The 22,325-nt window shown below is 42.8% G+C and overlaps 1 protein-coding gene across 1 annotated transcript in view; it reads left to right on the plus strand.

The window, feature by feature from the left end:
• Positions 1-22,325, plus strand: part of ST8SIA6 (ST8 alpha-N-acetyl-neuraminide alpha-2,8-sialyltransferase 6) — a 149,753-nt gene that overhangs the window by 104,335 nt on the left and 23,093 nt on the right. The window contains exon 4 of the mRNA XM_053895106.1: positions 2,321-2,407. Coding sequence (XP_053751081.1) covers positions 2,321-2,407 — 87 coding nt within the window. The remainder of the gene's footprint in view (positions 1-2,320; positions 2,408-22,325) is intronic.

Genomic DNA, 22,325 nt, shown 5'->3' on the forward strand with positions numbered 1-22,325 from the left:
AGAATGGTCCTTGAGGCTCCTAGATAGGAGTGTTAAAGTAGATGCCTGCCCCCATAGCCCAGTGCTTTCATAGAACAGGTGAGACTCCTTCACTTCAAGTCCAGGGCAGTCAGCTGCCGTGGCACTGGGTCCTGGGGCGGTGGCAGACGGAGTCCAAGGACACAAGCACTTATTAGAAGGTTCTCAGACTGCTTCAATTTTGTGGGTCTTGGGACGTGAGCCTCACTCACTGTATTTCCAAGTGAGATGTTTGGGGACTCATCTTTCAACTGTATGTCTTGAAAATTGAAATGCACACTGTGGGATTCAAACCCTTCACTCCTCAGGGAGAAGCTCTGGGTTTTGAGTTCCCTCCTGGCTGTGGGTCACTGCACTGGCGGTGGTGGGGTTCGTGGTAATGCTGTGTCCCAGCCTTTCCTACCTACCTTGATGTGGTTTCCCTCTCCTCGGCTCAATGTGTAGCTGTTGCTCAGCTAGCGTTTAGTTTTTTAGGGTTTTTTTGGTTTTGTTTTGTTTTTATGAGAGGAAACGGTTGTATATATAGCTGTAGACTCTGCGTCTGTGGGAGGAGGTGAGTTCAGGATCTTTCTACGTCACCGTCTTGAACCAGATCTCTTCTATATTTTAACTCCACCTTCAAAGCTGGCAACGTTGCCTCTCTCTGAACATTTTCCTGTTCAGAGAACAGGAAATACCTCTGATTCTGACCTCTCTTTCTTCTTGAGAGAGCCTTTGTAGTTTGTGTCTTTCAACAAATATGTCCATTGTATCTAAGTTGTCAAATTTTTTGGCATAAAGTTGTTACTCTGCTTTTATGTCTGTAGGACTGTCAGTCCTGCAGCCTCTGCCATTGGTCTCATGGTAGTGATTTGTATCTTTTTTACCTGAGCAATGTGACAGTATCTCCTATCTCTCTCTCTGCCCCTCCCCTGCTCATTATCTGTCTCTCCCTGTCTCAAAAATGAATAAAAAATATCAAAAAAAAATCTGTTACAGTTGGAAACCTGTATGCAAGTAAAACTATTTTTAACTTCTCCAGTGGTAGCTTTTTGCTTTGCTTCTCCTTTAGTATATAACAGTTTTTCAAGATTTTCAGATTTTCTTAGCTGGGCCAATGGCAGCCAAGGGAAAATATTTTTGATTTTTAAAAAATTTTTCTTAATGTTTATTTCTGAGACAGAGAGAGACAGAGCATGAGTGGGGGAGGGGCAGAGAGAGAGGGGGACACAGAATCCTAAGCAGGCTCCAGGCTCTGAGCTGTCAGCACAGAGCCCGACGCGGGGCTCGAACTCAGACTGCGAGGCCATGACCTGAGCCGAAGCTGGATGCTCAACTGACTGAGCCACCCAGGTGCCCCTATTTTTGATTTATTTTGAAGAGAGAGATACCCATAAGATAGGTAACGTTCAAGGGGAGAGGAGTTGTCAGAAGGTTGATGACCTTCCCCACCTGTAACAAATACCTCTTTCAGAGTTAAGCTTTAGGGGGTCTGCATTTTGCTGGATGGGGATGGGGGAGTGATTTCTGATAGGATTTTCCACAGCCCTGTCCATTCTCCACCCACCTATCACACACACTCTCTCCTTACTGCAGAGCCTTGATCTCAAGTAGCAGGGAAATAATGACTAAGATATTCATTGAAAGAACTTTAAGGGTTTTTTTTTTCACTCAAAGGGGTACTTGCATTTTAAATGATAACCCTTAAAGACTAAATAGGCTATTCTAGGATTAAAGGAATTAATACTTAATAATGGAATTTTGGATAGAGGAAGATTTACTGGGGACTGGAATCCTGCAAAACTGTACCGCTGAGCCTATAGATATTTTATGCTAATATACATCTCTCTTAACTTAGTTTCATCTGTTTTTTTACTATTCAAAGTTAAAATTTAAGATAATTATTTTAAGGAAATTTTGTCTATATATCCCAAGGTATATCGGTCAACTTAGAGTATAAAAAAAGGATAAACCATGTATTTATGGGAAACATCTATAAGATATATTTGTCAGTGAGTTACAGCAAAATGAAATGGCTATAAAATATGAGTGTGAGTTGGGGTGCAGTCATGGTTTATTTGTAATTCTAGACTTACATGCAAATTACACATTCCTACATCAACATAATAATTCTTTCCAAATTTGTGTTCCTAGGTTTTTGGAAATGGGTATGATATTTAGTTATTTCTACATTACCTTATTTCAGAAAATATTTAGAGAGCTAAAGTGAGTAGATTATAATAATGTCCTTTGGGACACTTAATACATTCGTTTAGCAATATGTGAGATCTCTGTTTTCTAATTTCACCAATTTAACTTTTAGGTGTTTAGAGAGTGACTATCTTCCGATTATCAGAAATATACAGAGCTGCCCATGGAGACGACAAGAAGAAGAATACGAGAATTTTAGGTAAGACGTTTCTTCATCAGTATTATGAGATTGAAAAATGTCTTGTATATTTGCTTTGTGAGGGAAATAACCTGTTGTTAGAAAGAAGAGTAGAAAGGGCCAGCTGACCACCAGATTGATTTAATTCTAAGACGCCCCACCCCGCCCTGAGGCACGTGGCACTCTGCCCCCGTCTCCCTATTTAGAAATTTTAATTCTTTTATTGGAATTAATTAATTACAACAATCCTGAATTCAGAAAGAAAATTTTGTTGGACTCTTTATGATATTTTAGAAGACATGGCTTCTTTTTTAGAGCATTTGCATTGGTATTTATTTATTTTGTGTATCTGATTCATATAACCACATATATAACAGGATAGCATTAGTGAATGTTTGGAAAACGTAGCGGGGGGGGCGCCTGGGTGGCTCAGTCGGTTAAGCGTCCGACTTCGGCTCAGGTCATGATCTCACGGTCCATGAGTTCAAGCCCCGCGTCGGGCTCAGTGCTGACAGCTCAGAGCCTGGAGCCTGTTTCGGATTCTGTGTCTCCCTCTCTCTCTGACCCTCCCCGTTCATGCTCTGTCTCTCCCTGTCTCAAAAATAAATAAATGTTAAAAAAAAAAAGAAAAAAGAAAACGTAGAGGGAAAATGTCTTCCAAGGTGCCATCGCTTCAGAGCAAAAACTACACTCCTTTCTGTGTTTTCCCCTCCAGTTTCCTTGTTAGCTTTTTTTTTTTTAATTTAATATTTATTCAGTTTTGAGAGACAGAGAGCAAGCAGGGGTGGGTCAGAGAGAGAGACACACACAGATTCCGAAGCAGGCTCCACGCTCTGAGCTGTCAGCATAGAGCCTGAAGCGGGGTTTGAACTCATGAACTGTGAGATTATGACCTGAGCCAAAGTCAGACACCCAACTGACTGAGCCTCCCAGGCGCCCCATCCTTGTTAGCTTTTTAACACGAGCAACATTCAGGAGTATGAGTTGCTCCAGCTAAGAACCGAGAGAGGAACTCAAACTGACAAGACCAGGTTATCAGTGGGTGATTATAGAGCTTTCCTGCCCTTGGATAACTTGGAGCCACTTAACACAGAAATAAATGGGGTCAAACCACTGTGCTGCCGGGGCGCATGATCCTTACGTGGGACCCTTTACTCCCAGTCATACGGCCCACCCTGGCCAGTTGTCTCTGGGCTGGCCTGGTCCTCCTTGCTCTGCCCTTCTTTGCCCGCATTCTCATTCTTTGCTGTGCATGCAACACAGGTTTTCTTTGGTGCCAAGTTATTTTGTCATGTTACAATCCAGAAATATGTTTTTATCTTCACTGGTTCATATTTTCAGACTTGAAGCCTTGAGTCTTTTGAAGACCTTCTTAAAGAGATTATTTTCCCTGGAGATTCTCTTTTATTTAAAAGTTGGGTTTTTGTTTTGTTTGTTTGTTTGTTTGTTTTGATTTTTATTTATTTTTGAGAGAGGGAGAGAGTGTGTGTGTGTGTGTGAGCAGGAGAAGGGCAGGCAGAGAGGGAGGGAGACACAGAATATGAAGCAGGACCCAGGCTCCGAGCTGTCAGCACAGAGCCCAATGCGGGGCTCAAACCCACGAACCATGAGATCATGACCTGAGCCCAAGTCAGACACTTAACTGACTAAGCCACCCAGGTGCCCTTCCCCGGAGATTCTCTTAAGAAGTTTCTGCTCCTTGGCTTGCTTTCTGTGGGAAGGCAGCTCTCTTTACTTACACAGCCCTGTGGTTCAGCCTGTCCCACCTTCAGTCACTTTATGCCCAGGTCATTGGACCAACTGCCTTTTATTCTGCTGCCAGTCTGAGAGGGGTTGTGGCCAGCTCCACTGCATGAAAGAGTAACTTCCTGATTGTGTTAGAGCTCAGAGTGAGTGAATATTTTCCCTCTGTTGGGTAGACTCCTGGATGTCATTGACTTCCTGTAGGATACCATCAAGCATCTTTCCTAACTGACATTTCAGGGCGAGGGGCTAGATAAAGGGATTCTTCTGTATTTAGTTTCCAGGATATTTTATGCTACATAGTCTGATATAGAATGAACATGTCCCCTCAAAAGTCATAAATTGAAAGGCTAATTCCCCACGTGATGGTATTTGGAAGTAGAGCCTTTGGGATATGATTAGGTTCTGAGGGTTGAGCCCTCATGAATGGGACTAATGACCTTATAAGAGGTCTCAGCCTGCCCTTATGCCCCTTCCACTATGTGTGGACACGGCAAGAAGATGGCCATCTAAGAACCAGAAAGTGGGCTCTCAATCTGCTGGCACCTTGACCTTGGATTTCCCAGCCTGCAGAACTCTGAAAATACACTTCTGTTGTTTATAACACATCCAGTGGATACTGGTCTGCTATGGCAGCTGAAACGGACTAGGACACAGTCCTACTCAAGATTACACTTGAGAGATTCCCGTGACCAGGAGACCAGATAGAAAGTTAACCTGGACAGTTGTAACTTAAATGATCACAGGGTCAATGAGTGGCAGAAGAGTCTGGTTTAGAGAGACTTTTCTACCTGTGCAGAAGAGACAAAAAAGGAAGAGGGAGATATTGAGGTATTGAGTATTAAAGATTAGTCCAAAATGTTCAGCTGGCGAGACTGATGAGAAGTGACACCGGTCACAAAGCAGGGGGGAGAGGAACTTCTCCTTCCAGCTGTGACGTTGCCTTCGCTTGAACCTCCCTCAGATAATACAAGGAAAACAAAGTATACTAAACAAAGCGCGCTGTTTGAGGGCACTGGTGAGCTACCAAGGCAGGGAGAATTGTCAGAACTAAAATCCAGAAGAAGAAGGAAGCCAAGGGAGGTGAGCCCTGCGTTTGAGGCCACTTTTCCTCACAAGAAACTTGCTGAATGCAAAAGCGAGAGCATGGCTGACCGGCAGAGAAGCTGGGCCGAGCTTCCGACAATCCCTAGAAAAGACCAGTCCTCTAAAGGAGCGAAGCCCAGATGTGAATCATTTCCGCCCTCGATTGGATTTGGATCTACCCTAAGCCCAGATGTCTGATAGAAACCAAAGCAAGTCCTCTCTAGAAGAAGGTAGCCTCATTCTGGGCCTTAAATAATGTGTGCAAATTTTCACACATCTAGCCCAAGTAAAAAAGTAAATCTCTTCAAAGGTTTTTTTTCTTTTTTTTCCTTTTTTCGTTCTTTTTCTTTTTTTCTTTTTTTATGCTAAAAATCAAGAGTCTTCCAATCCAAAGCCGCTTGAGAGTCGCTGCTGCAAATGATGCCAATAGAAGCTGTGGAAATAGAGGAAATGCAGACAGAATGACCATTTCCCCCTTAGTACCGTCTTAGTATAAAAAGCACATCAGTAACCGTGATGACTCCCCACAGCCCGTCTATCCCTCCAGGACCAATTTACGTAAACAGCTGGGACTATAACACTTACTCTTTGTTGTCATGGGAGAGAAGAGTCACAGTGACATTTATTTATCTGCTTGAATATTTATCATATTGTAATGTTCTTTTTATGGGCATATTTATAAACTAAATTATGCACACCCTCAACAGAAGTCTGTGCAATTAAGTAATAATAAGCTGCCCACTTTCCGAAAGTTTTGCTAATACAGCTGGCCAAATCTGGGGAGTTTCGGGCTTATTTGTAAAACTGGTAGTGCAGAAACACCTCCTTTTATTAACGATGGACGATTGTCCATTTGCTTTATGTGAGCATTTTACACCAAATTGAAAAAAAGTGAAATGTGACCCTTAGAAAGGTGATAGCGTAATTTTAAAAGGGATTCTAAAAGGTGCATTCAATTATGATGAATATGAGCAAATGAATATATTCTAAATTCACCTCCAGCCTGATTGTTGAAACTCCCAGCTGTTGACACGAAGGGGCTGTTGGGAAATCAGGGGACTTGTCTGGCCACGTGGTCTAAAAATAAGATGGTTTTTAAGAGTTATTTTCCTTTTCTTTTTCTTTTTTTTTAAGGTTTATTTTATTTTTGGGAAAGGAAGAGAAAGAGAGAGAGAGAACGAGCCAGGGAGGGGCAAAGAGAAAAAAATAGAGAATCTCAAACAGGCTCCGCACTGCCAGCACGGAGCCCGACGTGGGGCTCAAACTCACAAACCATGAGATCATGACCTGAGCCAAATTGAAGAGTTGACGCTTAACTGACTGAGCCACCCAGGCAAGCCTAAGTGTTATTTTCCTTAAATAAATATGCCACTTACCAGCAGGAGGGATGCATTTTGCTAATCAACCAATATCTGTTTAGGGTTTGCTATTTAAAGCTCAGTAGACCCCCTCAGCCTGGTTCAGTGCAGGGCACAAAATAGGACCTCAATAAACACATTTCAGATGAATGGACACATGAAAGTACACAAGAAAACACAAGAAATTGTGGTCAGTTCGGAAAGATAGAAAATAAAACTAGGAATACTTATGATCAGCATCTAAATGTTGAAACATTTGCAGAAAGAGACAGGACTTGAGCCGTGACTTGGAGGACCAATAGAAAGGGGAGGGGTCCTGAGACCAGGAGTAAACATCAGTCAGTTTCAGGACCAGCTTCACTGGAGCAGAGAATTGTACTAAAGGGGGGGTACTTGGGAGGGACGCCTGGGTGGCTCAGTGGGTTAAACATCCGACTTCAGCTCAGGTCATGGTCTCACAGTTTGTGAGTTCAAGCCCCGCAGTGAGCTTGCTGCTGTCAGTGCTTCGGATCCTCTGTCCCCCCCTCTCTCTGCCCCTCCCCACCTTCAAAAATAAATACACATTAAAAGAAATCAAAACTAAAGGGTACTTGGGATAAAGGGAAGCCTGCAGGTAAACACACACAGCTCTGATGATCTGAGTAGAGCCCACACACTTCCTGTAGACACCCCAGAACCCCGTGGAGGTATTCTTAGCAAGGGTATCACACGATGAATTTATTATTTTAAGGAAAGAATGTGCTCAGAAAAATGTCATGTGAATTGGAGTCTCAGGAGCGAGCGAATAGACTGAAGGAAGAAAGCCATACCATTGTCAGGGGCTGGCTGTAGGATGATGCACATCTAGAACATCAGTGGTCGTTATAAAACTGTCAAGGAAGGGGCGCTCGGCAGCGGTCTCTTTGGCAGCGTGGCGTGCCTTATTTAGCTTTTGTGTCCCCAGTGCCCATCGCAAAGAGGGAACCCAGTAAATGGGTGCAGTAGACATGACAGAAAAATTGGCAGGACTCGCTTGCTTATTGATCCCTGGGTTTCAAATCGAGGAAGCAAAAGAGAATTGAAGACAAATGTGAAATGTCGAGACCGTTTGATTGGGATAATAGCCATGCTAGTGCAAAGCAGAAAGATTTCAGAGGGAGATCGCTTTTGAGAAGACAAGGCCCTAGTGAGCAGGCTGTGTTTGAGCAGACGCTGAGACAGCCAGATGCAGAAGACATCTCTTTCGTGTAAATGTTAAGCGAAATTGGACTCTTCTGCAGAAGAAAGGTCAGCGTAGTGTAAAGCTGGCTCGTGTAAGAAACGTGGCCCTCTCTGGTAGGGAGTGGCAGGATGTATTCGAAGTGCCGACAGGAAAAAATCTGCTGCTAAGAATATTCCATCCAGCAATGCTGTCATTCAGAACAGAAGGAGAGATAAAGAGTTTCCTAGACAAATAAAAGTTAAAGGAATTCATGACCATTAACGAGCCCTACAAGAAATATTAAAGGGGACTCTTTGGGAAGGAAAGAGGGAAGTAGGAGGCATGAAAACAGTAAGAACAACTGTATCCGTAAAAATCAGTCAAGGGATGATAAAAGGATGTAAATATGAACACCCAATACTTAAAATGTGAGGAGAGAGGAGTAAAGGGTGGGTTCAAACATAGGTGACCGTCACCTTAATCCACACTGCTATGTACAGAACATGTTACACACGAGCCAAATGGTAAGCCCAAATCAAAAATGAGTAACAAATATGCAAAAAATAAAGAGAAAGGAGTACATGTCTACCACTAAAGAAAGCTAACCATAAAACAAGTAACAGAATGGCAATAAACACATACCTTGTGTTTCAATAATTACCTTGAATGTAAATGCCCCAATCAAGAGGCATAGGGTGACGGAACACAGAAAAAGACCCACCTATGTGCTGCCTACAAGAGACTCTTTTCAGACTCATTTCAGACTTGGGGGTTTTATTGCTTGTTTCGTCTTCCCTGTAAGTGTGATTACCATAAGTCCCCCCACGGCCCAACTGCAGATTTATCCCTCCCTGTCCTCTGGACATCCTCCATTTCAGTTATGAATGGCATTTCTGTGAGATCCCAGTTGACCCTAAAGAGGGATTTAATAAGCAAGAGTCAAAGGTGTCCTACCTTCTGTTTTTCTCTTGCCATCTCATTTAATTTACATAGAGCTGTACAAAGTTAAGAATGTTGAGCTGTCTGCCTTCTGCTTTTAAATTTTTAAAATTGTTTTAACATTTATTTACTTGTTATTTTTTAATATGAAATTTATTGTCAAATTGGTTTTCATACAACACCCAGCGCTCATCCCAACAGGTGCCCTCCTCAGTGCCCATCACCCACTTTGCCCCCTCCCACTCCCCATCAACTCTCAGTTTATTCTCAGTTTTTAAGAGTCTCTTATGGTTTGCCTCCCTCCCTAATTTTTTTTTCCTTCACTTCCCCCATGATCTTCTGTTAAGTTTCTCAGGATCCACATAAGAGTGAAAACATATGGTATCTGTCTTTCTCTGCCTGACTTATTTCACTTAGCATCACACTCTCCAGTTCCATCCACGTGGCTACAAAAGGCCATATTTCATTCCTTCTCATTGCCAAGTAGTATTCCACTGTGTATATAAACCACAATTTCTTTGTCCATTCATCAGTTGATGGACATTTAGGTTCTTTCCATAATTTGGCTATTGTTGAAAGTGCTGCTATAAACATTGGGGTACAAGCGCCCCTATGCATCAGCACTCCTTTATCCCTTGGGTAAATTCCTAGCAGCGCTATTGCTGGGTCATAGGGTAGATCTATTTTTAATTTTTGAGGAACTCCCACACTGTTTTCCAGAGTGGCTGCACCGGTTTGCATTCCCACCAACAGCACAAGAGGGTTCCCGTTTCTCCACATCCTTGCCAGCATCTATAGTCTTCTGATTTGTTCATTTTAGCCAATCTGACCAGCATGAGGTGGTATCTCAGTGTGGTTTTGATTTGTATTTCCCTGATGAGGAGTGACATTGAGCATCTTTTCATGTGTCTGTTGGCCATCCGGATGTCTTCTTTAGAGAAGTGTCTATTCATGTTTTCTGCCCATTTCTTCCCTGGATTATTTTTTTTTCGGGTGTGGAGTTTGGTGAGTTCTTTATAGATTTTGGATACTAGCCCTTTGTCCGATATGTCATTTGCGAATATCTTTTCCCATTCCGTCGGTTGCCTTTTAGTTTTGTTGACTGCTTCCTTTGCGGTGCAGAAGCTTTTTATTTTCATGAGGTCTCAATAGTTCATTTTTGCTTTTAATTCCCATGCCTTTGGAGATGTGTCAAGTAAGAAATTGCTGTGGCTGAGGTCAGAGAGGTTTCTTCCTGCTTTCTCCTGTAGGGTTTTGATGGTTTCCTGTCTCACATTCAGGTCCTTCATCCATTCTGAGTTTATTTTTGTGAATGGTGTAAGAAAGTGGTCTAGTTTCATCCTTCTGCATGTTGCTGTCCAGTTTTCCCAGCACCATTTGTTAAAGAGACTGTCTTTTTTCCATTGGATGTTCTTTCCTGCTTTGTCAAAGATTAGTTGGCCATATATCTGTGGGTCTAGTTCTGGGGTTTCTATTCTATTCCATTGGTCTATGTGTCTGTTTTTGTGCCAATACCATGCTGTCTTGATGATGACAGCTTTGTAGTAGAGGCTAAAGTCTGGGACTGTGATGCCTCCTGCTTTGGTTTATTTTTCAATATTACTTTGGCTATTCGGGGTTTTTTGCGGTTCCATACAAATTTTAGGGTTGCTTGTTCTAGCTTTGAGAAGAATGCTGGTGCAATTTTGATTGGGATTGCATTGAATGTGTAGACTGCTTTGGGTAGTATTGACATTTTAACTATTTATTCTTCCAATTCATGAACACGGAATGTTTTCCCATTTCTTTGTGTCTTCTTCAATTTCCTTGATAAGCTTTCTATAGTTTTCAGCATAAAGATCTTTTACATCTTTGGTTAGGTTTATTCCTAGGTATTTTATGCTTCTTGGTTCAATTGTGAATGGGATCAGTTTCCTTATTTGTTTTTCTGTTGCTTCATTATCAGTGTATAAGAATGCACCTGATTTCTGTACATTGATTTTGTATCCTGCAACTTTGCTGAATTCATGTATCAGTTCTAGCAGACTTTTGGTGGAGTCTATTGGGTTTTTCGTGTATAGTATCGTGTCATCTGCCAAAAGTAAAAGCTTGACTTCATCTTTGCCAATTTTGATGCCTTTGATTTCCTTTTGTTGTCTGATTGCTGATGCTAGAACTTCCAGCACATTTATTTATTTTTGAGAGACAGAGACAGAGCATGAGCAGGGGAGGAGCAGAGAGAGAGAGGGAGACACAGAATCTGAAGCAGGATCCAGGCTCAGGGCTGGCAGCACAGAGCCTGATGCGAGCCTCGAACTCAAAAAGCCACGAGACCTGACCTGAGCTGAAGTCGGACGCTTAACTGGCTGAGCCACCCAGGCACCCCTGCTTTCTGCTCTTAAAATCAATGGAGTCTCCTATTACCCACTGCAGTTCCCCCACCCCCCGCCCCAAGCAGGAGCTGATAACACATATAATAGATTTGCGGAAAATCGAACCTGGGTTTCAGTTTGAGGAATTATTACTCTTTGCATTCTCTCCCTCATATTTTTAGAAACTGATGGATGGATAATCATCTGCTTCAGCAGGATACTCAGATTATTTGAGAATCATACCAAGGTCCTCAAATTTAAATTAAACATGATATGAAGTGCTCCCTACATTTCTTTCTCCACTTCCTCTAGGTGACCCTCGAAAACTCCTTTGCAAAGCTCTGGGAACTTCTGGTAAGCAGGTTTGTTCCCAGCAGAAGATCTCTGAGCTTCAATAATTAGTCTTGGATTCCCTAGGAACTTGCCTGGTAATTACCGCATTAGCTTTCATGAATTGTCTTCTTACTTAAAAGAACTGTATTCATTTGTGTAATCAATTATGGAAAACTAATAGGTACGCAAAGGAACAGGGCTCGATTTTCACTTGACTGTCCTTTTTACCCCCACAAACACTCATGGTGTCGTTTATTATTATTTTGTTTTCGGTTTCTTCTGGATCCTGTAATACCCTTTGATTTCTTTAAACGTCCCTGGGTTTCATGGCTGTGAGTTTGCAACCACAATGACTGAACGTTATCAGTCACATGTTTGCTGAAAACTCAGTGGCAGAGAACAGTGCTATTACGTAAATGCACACGTTTTTTTGAAGACTCATGCCAATGAGATACCTTTCAGATGACTTGTAAAACAGGTATTTTTGTACCTGATTACTTTGTTACAGAGATCTGTCACATGGTAGCAATTTTATTAAAAATGGAATTATCCGGGGCGCCTGGGTGGCGCAGTCGGTTAAGCGTCCGACTTCAGCCAGGTCACAATCTCGCGGTCCGTGAGTTCGAGCCCCGCGTCAGGCTCTGGGCTGATGGCTCGGAGCCTGGAGCCTGTTTCCGATTCTGTGTCTCCCTCTCTCTCTGCCCCTCCCCCGTTCATGCTCTGTCTCTCTCTGTCTGTCCCAAAAATAAATAAAAAACGTTGAAAAAAAAAATTAAAAAAAAAAAAAATGGAATTATCCACTCCGGTTTGATTAGATTAAATTTTCTTGAAAGTTACTGCTTTGCTTTTCTTGTGCAGGATTTATAAGAAAAGGTTGCAGTGTTGTATCAGTAGATTGATTGAGTTTTATAAAACATCAGCCAGTGTGCTGCTTTTCCTTAGAAAAGTTCCTTGGAAAAACTAGAGCGACGCTGTTAATTTACATACCTTGTATCACAAATGTTAATATTTTCTTAGTACCTGACAATCACGTGACCAAAACAGTGTCATTTAATGAGTTAGCTCTGTGAAAGGACAGAAATTCTGTGGATAAACAGACGGATAAGCTCATCAATGTTTTTCGAGAAATCATAGAACTGAGCAACCAGACTTCGTTTAACCAACGAAGCTTCTAGCCAGTTTCTGAAATATTCCTCCAAAAGCATGCTTATGGTTTGATTTTGGTTAGTATTTCATGAGAGCTTACACTTTTTTTTCCCCCATTTAGTTAACATTTACTGAACGTTATTATGTCCCAGGCATTTTGTTTTGTAGCACAGATTTCTTGGAGAGAAGCGGGAATCATCTCTGGTAGGGGGTGCTTTTGATTATACGAGACCATGTTCATTTTTTTTTTTTTTTAATTTTTTTTTCAACGTTTTTTATTTATTTTTGGGACAGAGAGAGACAGAGCATGAACGGGGGAGGGCCAGTGAGAGAGGGAGACACAGAATCGGAAACAGGCTCCAGGCTCCAAGCCATCAGCCCAGAGCCTGACGCGGGGCTCGAACTCACGGACCGCGAGATCGTGACCTGGCTGAAGTCGGACGGTCAACCGACTGCGCCACCCAGGCGCCCCAAGACCATGTTCATTTTTCCGAGCCACCGTTCCCCTCGTCCTCATACCCCTTAAATGTGTGCTGTTTATGATTCATACAGGGTGACTGTGATGACAGCTCAAAGAAACACACATTTTACTTTTTTTTCAATGTAAGAAGATGTGTGCACTTTGTGAGAGGTGTTTTGGGTCAGTTGTCAGATTGAAAAAGCTCCGTTTCCTCGTTCCCTCTGCATCGGGAACATTTTTCTCCGTTAATATCCTGTCACATCATCTTCTATTTGTCACACCATACAGCATGCCCGTGCATTTAGAGAAGCCACAAAAACCACACTGTGTCATTACACCTGCCGTATTTAATAATAGCGACTGGCTCTTGTGCATTTAGGGAGTCCTTCCTGTCTTAGTTTTCAGAATATAAAGTTTGCCGTGAAAATGCATCAGACCCACATGAGGTTTACTGATCTTTTAAATTTCACTTGGAAATTTATCTCTCCAGTTGTACTCAGTATTAAGTATATTGCTTTATGAAGCTGTGTCAGATAAGCCTCCTTTCAGGCTGCCTAGCCTTTCAAACCCTGCTTACACTGCTTGCAGTGTCCTCATTGGTCCCTTACTTTGTTCTAACCCTGGTACCGATGTCCCAGTGTATAGACATTTCTCCAGTGTCTCAACATTGCTCCTTTACTCTGAGTTCAAGTTTCTCTTGTTTCCCTGTCATTTATTTTGATAATCATACTCTTTTATACTTTATTTTATCTCGGTTTAGTTCTTATATCCTACTCAAATACATGGGCTGATCTTTCATAAGCATCAAAGTATCAGTGCACGTGTTAGCTAATAAGAGAAATACTCAATCATCTGAGTTGCTGGTTGAATTTCGTCTTCAGTTACTCTCTTCCTTAGCCTGAAACTTGTATTGATTCCGTATTGAACACTGGATCACACATCCTGTTGGATTTGTCGATGCCTGCCAGGTTATGAAGCACCGTTTTGAGAGGGTTGGGGTAGAGCTAGGATGAACCTTGGGCACAATGGCAAAGTAGGTGAAGCATTCTTTCATTGCACATTTCATATCTATTTCCAAATGCATTGAGCCTCCACTTTGTCTCAGCTGCCTGGGTTTTCCCCACTCCCCTTTTTCTGGATACTTTGTAAAGCTTCTTCTTTTGCTTCTCTGTCTCTCTCTCTCTCTCTTTTTTTAATGTTTATTTATTTTTGACAGAGAGAGAGACAGAGCACTAGCGGGGGAGGGGCAGAGAAGGAGGGAGACACAGAATTTGGAGCAGGCCCCAGGCTCTGAGCCATCATCACAGAGCTGGATGTGGGTCTTAAACTCACAAGCCGTGAAATCATGACCTGAACCGAAGTTGATGCTTAACCAACTGAGCCACCCAGGTGCCCCTTTTTGCTTCTCTCTTATTTCTCCATCCAATGCCTCAGGGATTCAGAGGCACTGTGCAATGGCACGTTTCCATGTTTCCAAATGTTTTCTCCTTTATCCTTCCTTAAAACTCAGTTTCTCGTTGAGAGATCTCCACTGAAATGTCATGTAGTAATTCATGTTAAGATGTGAATGATCAGTGGATGGGCTTTTCTGAACCCCATTCCCTCTATCCTGTATCTAACTGGATTCATTAAGGGTGATCATTGATGTCTGATTCTCTAATTCCAAATGTATAGGCCATTGCATCTTCCTCATTTTGCAAGAGAGCCAGGGATTTGGAGATAAAATTTCTCTGTGTGATCAGTGTCATGAATTAATCTGAACCAGGGGTAACTATCAATACCCCCATCATACTTTTCAGCGTGATGCCAGCCTGATAATCACACGGACTAAGAGCAGATGCCCTCTGGGTTTCTGGAATTTTTCCCAGTGCTCTGGGCAGCTAGTTCAATCTCATGGACAGCTCTATTTTAATTTACATACAGGCATGTTGCTAAAAAGAAGTACTATCTGTTTGAAGCCCTTCATTCTGCTGATCTGTCGGGGTTGAAACGGAATGCTTTAATGCCTTTAGAAACCCTGTAAATCACTGGAATTCTTAGATCATTGTGTTTTTTTTTTTTAAATGTTTTTTTTTTTTAATGTTTATTTATTTTTGAGACAGAGAGAGACAGAGCATGAATGGGGGAGGGGCAGAGAGAGAGGGAGACACAGAATCGGAAGCAGGCTCCAGGCTCTGAGCCATCAGCCCAGAGCCCGACGTGGGGCTCGAACTCACGAACCGTGAGATCGTGACCTGAGCTGAAGTCGGACGCTCAACCGACTGAGCCACCCAGGCGCCCCGATCATTGTGTTTTTAATGATACAAACTATTCCTTTCGTTTGAGACATAGATTCATCATGGGCCAGTTGATTCTAAAATGACAGTATTTTAGCATGGCATCCTGACTTTCTTTTTCACTTTCCTTCTTACACCAAAACTGTCTCCTCCAAAAGGCATTTTCCATTCCCATTTTGCTCGATCTGTCACTTCTTATCAACATCCTGAAATTTTAGACCATTCCTTATGCTTTGGAAGATTCTCATGCTTGGTTTCCGTGTCACTCGTCCTTCCTCCTCTCCCTATCAGTCCACCCTTTTCAGAATCTCTCTCTAAGAACGTGGGAATCCTTGCTGGCACGTGGCAGGCACTCCAGGACTGGCTGTGGTTGGGTGCAATCTGTTTGCCTCATAGTTGCCTCTCCTGTGGACCATTGCAGTGACCTGCACCCTGGTCCTCATCCACCTTGCTGGTATCCTTCCCATCCATTCTCTGTGCAATGGCCGGATGGATTCTTCTGAATGGAAATTAGACAATGGTCTATGGTCACAACTGGCTTCTGCCACTCCCACCACTGCCTCAAACAATTTGGAATCTGCTGGTGGCTTTTTTTTTATTTTATTGCTTTCAAAACAAACATTGAACGAACTCCCTCAAGGCCCTGTGCTGTGGGCCACTACCCACTTCTACAGCCTCACTGCACGCCACACCTTTATTGTTCCACTTTTGTTGGTCTTTTCCTTCATCAAATGTACTCTATGTGCTCCAGCCATAGAGCCTTTATGGAGCGCCCTCCCTTCTGCCTCCCTGACCTCCCTGAGTGAATATGTGCTCATCTTTCAGATCCCAAATCAGTCATCCCTTCTTCGAGAAGGCCTTCCCTGAACAGCCTGATTAGGTCAGTGCTGCTGTCCGGTAATTGCAAATTTCTCCTTCAAAACACTGATCGCTAGTATGAATTTCCATTTTGTGTGGGTGATTACTTAATAGACTTGGCTAATCTGTCATCACGTATTTTATAAAGTGCAAAATAATGATCAGAGCATATTTTCATGGGGAGGAACCAAGAGTCTTTCTAGATGGTTCTAAAAATGGGTCAGGAACCAGGGGTTGGGAAGCACAGCCTGGTTTCTGAGCTCGAAAGCCCGGGCTCAGCCTTAGGTTGGCCCCACACATCTTATCATTGACCTTTCCTGTTTGTTTTCCATAGTCTTTCATTTCATTTTCACTTTGGTCTCCCCTATAAATGGCTGAGTCCCCACTGGAATATCTTTTTTTTTTTTTAGTTTATTTTTATTTATTTTGAGAGAGAGAGAGAGAGAAAGCAAGGGAGGAGCAGAGAGAGAGGGAGACAGAACGCCAAACAGGCTCCACACTGCCAGCACAGAGCCCGATGCAGGGCTTGGACTCAAAAACTGTGAGATCATGACCTGAGCTGAAACCAAGAGTCTTACCCTTAACTCACTGAGCCACCCAGGCGCCCCCCAATAGAAAATCTTGAAGGCACCTTTCACAGGAGGCCTTTGAGTAATTTATTTGTGACATCATCACTAACACTCTCTGGCTAAGCCACTTCTCCTGGGCAGTCTCTTGATTGGTAAGAGATAATACCTTCCTCAGGAAGTTTTTATGAATATTGCATATGTAAAACATTTAATACAGAGTTTGTTATATGTTAAAGTCTCAATACATGAGAGCTATTACTGTTTTCAGTTTAACATCATCTTTCTAGCTTACAATTAATATTTCACTATAAATAGTTTAAACTTTTGTCATTTGTCGTAAATGTAGCACGTCTATGAGTTGCAACAAAGCTCTGATAGTTTCACTTCCGATCCTCTGCCTAGGGAAACATGTAAACATTTCTAAGCCTCAGTTTTGCTTTTGTGATGCATTTCATGCGGATTATCCCATGCCGTTTGATAAGGGCCAGCATTTCCTATTTAGTTTGTTCTATTTCAATGTTCTTTCATCTTTTCATTGATGGAAAGTAGGTCACACAGAGCAGGAGATACTAAGCTTCAACTTTCTAGGTTATAATCTTTCTGTGCATTATTTGCAATAGAAAAGGATGGACTTTTGTAGGCACAGCCTATGGCTTGCCTCCCTCTCTTTGGTAATGTGGTAGCATCCTCTCATGTCTAACCAGGAATGACTCTGCGTTGCCTGAAAATGAATCAGCCTGATGACAGGCAGAGCAAAGAGTTCCACATTCTGCCCTTTCTCCAGATGATTTAGCCCCCCATTGGGCCAGAATAAGGGCTGTCGACTCAGAGTAGGACTGGAGGATTTTATCTGTTGTATGACGCCTGGGGGCAGAGATTAAAAGTCAGGATGTGGAGGAAAGCCAGAAACAGCAAGAAAATAAGTATAGAGTTCCCAGAGGCCAGGCAGAAACAGAAGCTGAGTTTGGGGCTGAAGCCAAAAGAGCAGAAGATAGTAGATTGCACAGGGAGCCACGAGTGCCGTCCTGGATGGGCGCCTGAGATGTGGGTTGGCCTTCGGTGGCTTTCTAGGAGCACTTAGGGCTCATTTGTGCATTTGAATCAGGCTCATTAAATGGCTGTGGGCTGAACCGGCCTCTTACCTGTCCTTCTAACAATCCAGGACTGGAGACTCCCATCCTTAGCCCAGAAGGAGCCCTTTGTGGTACGCGTGCGTCACTTTTCACTGAATCATACAATTAGGTTTTGGCTTAGTAAATTAAAAATTATGAAATAATGAGACCTTTTTAGGAAAGAAAGTGGTGTGAACCTAATATACTGAACACACTTCCTCAGGAGATGCTTCACAGAATAACACGTTAGTGCACTTATGCGTAAGATTGAGTCCCATTATCATGATACAACTCTGTTTTCACAGGGTTCAGAAAATTAATTCAGGATCTTAAATATGTTGCCAGACAATATCTGAAACAAACAAAAAGGTTTCTTACTCTCCCTTTTTCTCCCCTTCAAAATATCTGACCAAGTGGCAGTATAAATTCTGTCGATAAAGGTTTCGTATAAATGAGTCCTTGACATTCTCTTCATGCATGGCACATGAAGGGCAGTGACCTGGATTTTTTGTCTTTTTTTTTTTAGTTTTTGGTCTGCAGAGTAAAATATATTCAGAAATCTGAACATTCATCTTAGCAGTTGATTTCGTATTTTTAGAACTTGTGTTTTCCACACTTACGTAATTCGCAATTGACTTTAAACCTAATAATTTTAAAAAGGCAGGGGACAGTCATGCGACCCGGAGCAGAAGCAGGGGCCTGGAAGGGGGCAGTCAGGCCACAGCTTTGCCCTCATGCAGAAGGGCATCTGAAGCCAGCCAGGTGCTTGAATGTCTCTCCTCCTTTCGGAGACTTCTCAGCCCTGCTTTTTCACAATCTAACTTCTAGATTTATTCCTCCAGTTCTCCCGCGGCATCGTGATTCCATTTCCCCTTAATGAGCCAGGCTTAGTATGACTAGAACCGATCAAAGGTCACCACTTTGTTATGAAAAGGCCAGTGCCCTCCCTGAGTCAGGGAAGCCACGCCCCTTCTCCCGGTGACCAGTGTCAGAAACCCTTGACACTTTGTCCTTCAGTCCATTTCCAGGCAACCACAAAACTGTAACAAAACTGTAACAACAAATCCCAAATGTGTTTCAAACTGATCTGCTTTCCTCTGTTCTCTATCCCTACTCTGATCTGAGTCACTGAGATGGTTACTTTTCTGTGTCCCCTTGCCTCGGCTTTAGTGTCCAGCTCCTTCATCAAATGCTAATCTAGGTGTTTCTGTGAAGGTACTTTATCCGTGGGGTTGACATCTACCATCAGTTGACTTTAGGTAAAGGAGATTACCCTCCATCAGGTGGGCAGACCTGACTCAATCAGTTGATATCCTTAAGGGCAAAAACAGGTTTCCCAGAAAAGAAATTCTGCTTCAAGACTGCAACATCAACTCTTGCCTGAATGGCTAGCCTGGCTCCTGCCCTACAGATTTTTCGACTGGCCAGCCCCACAATTGTGTGGGCCAATCCCTGAAAATAAGCTTCTTTAGATAGATACATAGATAGATAGATAGCTACATCCATCCATACATACACTGATAGACTACTGCTTCTGTTTCTTGGGAGAGCCCTAACTGATATAGCTGCTCTAATTATCTTTTAGCTATTGCCTAGTTGTCTCCTAACTGGTGTTCTGGTTATCTGTTGTTGCTCTAGAATTTGTTGGATCGTCCCAGTGGCTGGAAACAATGACTTTGGAGCCTCTCCCGTATCTTCTAGTGTCACTGTCTTACCCAAGGCCCAAGCACCTTGCCCTTTCCTGTAGAAGAAAGCCAGATTGTTTACCTTGCCTTGCTGCTAAGATTTTTCATGATATAGTTCTGCAGTGTTCCCCACCTAGTACCGCGTCTCCCCAGCCAGATGGAATTTCTTGCAGCATTTTGCATGTTCTATGCTCTTTCTCTCCTCTGGGCTCTCGCACTCCCCGTTTGCGCTTTCCCAAACAGCCTTGGCCCCTCCGTTTCTTTCTCTTGCCTTGCCGACTTCTGCTCATCTTTTGGCTTTTCACTTAAGCCTTGCTTCTTCAGGAGTGCTGAGCCCTGGCACCCCGGGTTGGGATTGGATACCTTCCTATGGGCTCCTGTTCAAGGGCTGGCCCAGGTCCTTGGGTTTGTGAGCATATGGAATCAGACTCCATTAAACTCGCTTTTACTTTGTGTTATTTTTGAACCAGCAAAACATCAACACAAGATTAAGGATTCAAGTAAGTGGATTATTTATTCCGCTCGGAGCAGCACCGAAAGTTTCTGTGGTTTATGTAGCCCTTGGGGGGTGAAGAAGGAGCCCAGACCTTAGTTGGTGCACTCCGTACGTCACAGTGACATCATGTCAGTCTCAAAGGTCTGCCCTGTTGTCACAAAAGGAAGTTCCCACTGGGCTGCAGTGTTACCCTTCCGGGCTCTTCTGCATCAGGGGTATGCAGCCGGCCTGGCCTGGCCTAGCCCAGCCACTCACCTCTGCTCCCCCACCGCGGTGTAGGGCCGATGGTGTGATGTTCTAATTGTCTGCCGTCGTCTCTCTCCCATCGGACCGCATGCTCTCCTTTGGCATTCATTCTTTTTTTAAAAATTATATCCTGGGATGCCTGGGTGGCTCACCGGTTAAGCATCTGACTCTTGGTTTTGGCTCAGGTCATGATCTCACGGTTGGTGAGTCTGAGCCCTGCATCAGGCTCAGTGCTGACAGCATGGAGCCTTCTCGGGATATTCTCTCTCTCTCTCTCTCTCTCTCTCTCTCTTTCAAAATAAATAAATAAACTTAAAAAAATTTTTTAAATGATATCCCTGGTACAGAGAATAGTACTGTGAGCTTCATTTGCTCACTAAATACACACACAGATGAGTGAATAATTGAGTTTACCCTGAATACTGTCCCATGTCACTAAACTTGATTCGTGACTCTGCTCTCTCAGTGCTCACTGTTCATGGTTGTTCTTCTCAGTGTCAGACCCTATCTTTGGGTTAGGAGCTCTGCCTTCACTCCCAGCCCCGAGAAAACTCCTGCCTGGACAAGAATCTTCAGCCTTGGCCTTGACTCTGTAAATGAATGCCAGTTCCCACCTCTCAGCCTTTTAACCCGTATCCATTTGGTTTGGCCCCCAAGGGATGGATTTGGATAGTGTTTTACTCTCTTATGCATGTAATCATGAAGATTCAGCAGTTTGCATACTTAAACTTTACAAAATGTCTCAAGAGCAGGTATTTTCCCATGATGGTCAGAGCCTTTATCTACAGGTCTTATGTCAGGGACTCTTTTCCCTCTGTGGGTCTCTGATTTGTGTGGCGTAAGGCAACATTTAGAAGTGTAGCGCAGTGGGTAAGAGCACACAGATGTTGACTGGGGTTTAAATCGGAGTCCTGGTTGTGTGGCCTCAGACAAGAAATTTAGCCTGTCTCGGCTTCTGCATCTGGAAATTGGGGATCACGTGAATGTTTGCATTTCTCTCTCTGATGGGTCTCTCTGTCCTGGTCGTGTGTGTGTGTGTGTGTGTGTGTGAGAGAGAGAGAGAGAGAGAGAGAGAGAGAGAGAGAGAGAGAGACTGTCTCCTGCCTCTGTCTTCGTCCCCTCTGCTTTTCGCGGAGTTTTCTTCCTCTCTGTGTCACTTTTATGTCTGTTTTTATTTTCTTGGTTTCCCCGCAGTTTTGCTTTGTTCTTTCTCTCTTGTCTTTCTCCTTTCCTCTGCAGCTAGGCCTCATGTAAAAACTCAAAGGTGAAAAATATTTTCTGGATTAATTAAATCGTTTCCTGTTCTTCAAAAATTTAGAAGCTTGGGAATAAAGGAATTCCCCTGGGGAACATCAAGCGTCCTGGAAAATCTGGAGAAGCACCCTGTCGTGCAGCCATTATCTTCTGTTTTTGTTTTTGTTTTTGCTTTTTTAAAAGAGTTTCAACTTTGCAGAGTTATAAGTTTATTTTGTTTCAGTGCTTTTAACTGTCTGGGTTCAATTCCCCGGGGAGAAATGTCTTTCTAGGAACTTGATTTTATTTCCAGTGTTTGGAATTGGATGGGTTTAAATCTTTAATCTCCCAGTTACTAGCTGTGATTCCTTCAGGGAATTAATTTTTCTGAGGTTGTTTCCTCAATTATAAAATGAAAATAAGAATGTCTACTTCAAAAGAATATAATGGGGATTAAATGTCATGTATAAAACACATTTACTTTGTTACTGGCATCAGGACAGCCATATAGATAAACAGAATAGAATAGAAATAAACCTCCCGTATATGGCCAATTCATTTTTGCCAAGACCATTCAATGGAGAAAGGACAGTCTGTTCAAACAATGGTGCAGAAAATAACCACACGCATAGAATAAAGTTGGACCCCTTCCTCACATGATATGCAAGAATTAACACAAAATGGATCAAAGACCTCAACTTAAGGACAAAAACTATAACACTCTTAGAAGAAAACATTGGGGAAAATTTTCGTGACGTTGAGTTTGGCAGTAATTTCTGGTGGAGCCATCGTCTTCTCTCCTGGCCACCTTTGTCTGTCTCTCACCCATGTTTTTTCATCCATTAAATAGATCTCACATCTTCCCCCA

This window comes from Panthera pardus, unplaced genomic scaffold, assembly GCF_024362965.1.
Source record: "Panthera pardus isolate Hobbes unplaced genomic scaffold, ASM2436296v1 HiC_scaffold_6, whole genome shotgun sequence".
Lineage (NCBI taxonomy): Eukaryota > Metazoa > Chordata > Mammalia > Carnivora > Felidae > Panthera > Panthera pardus.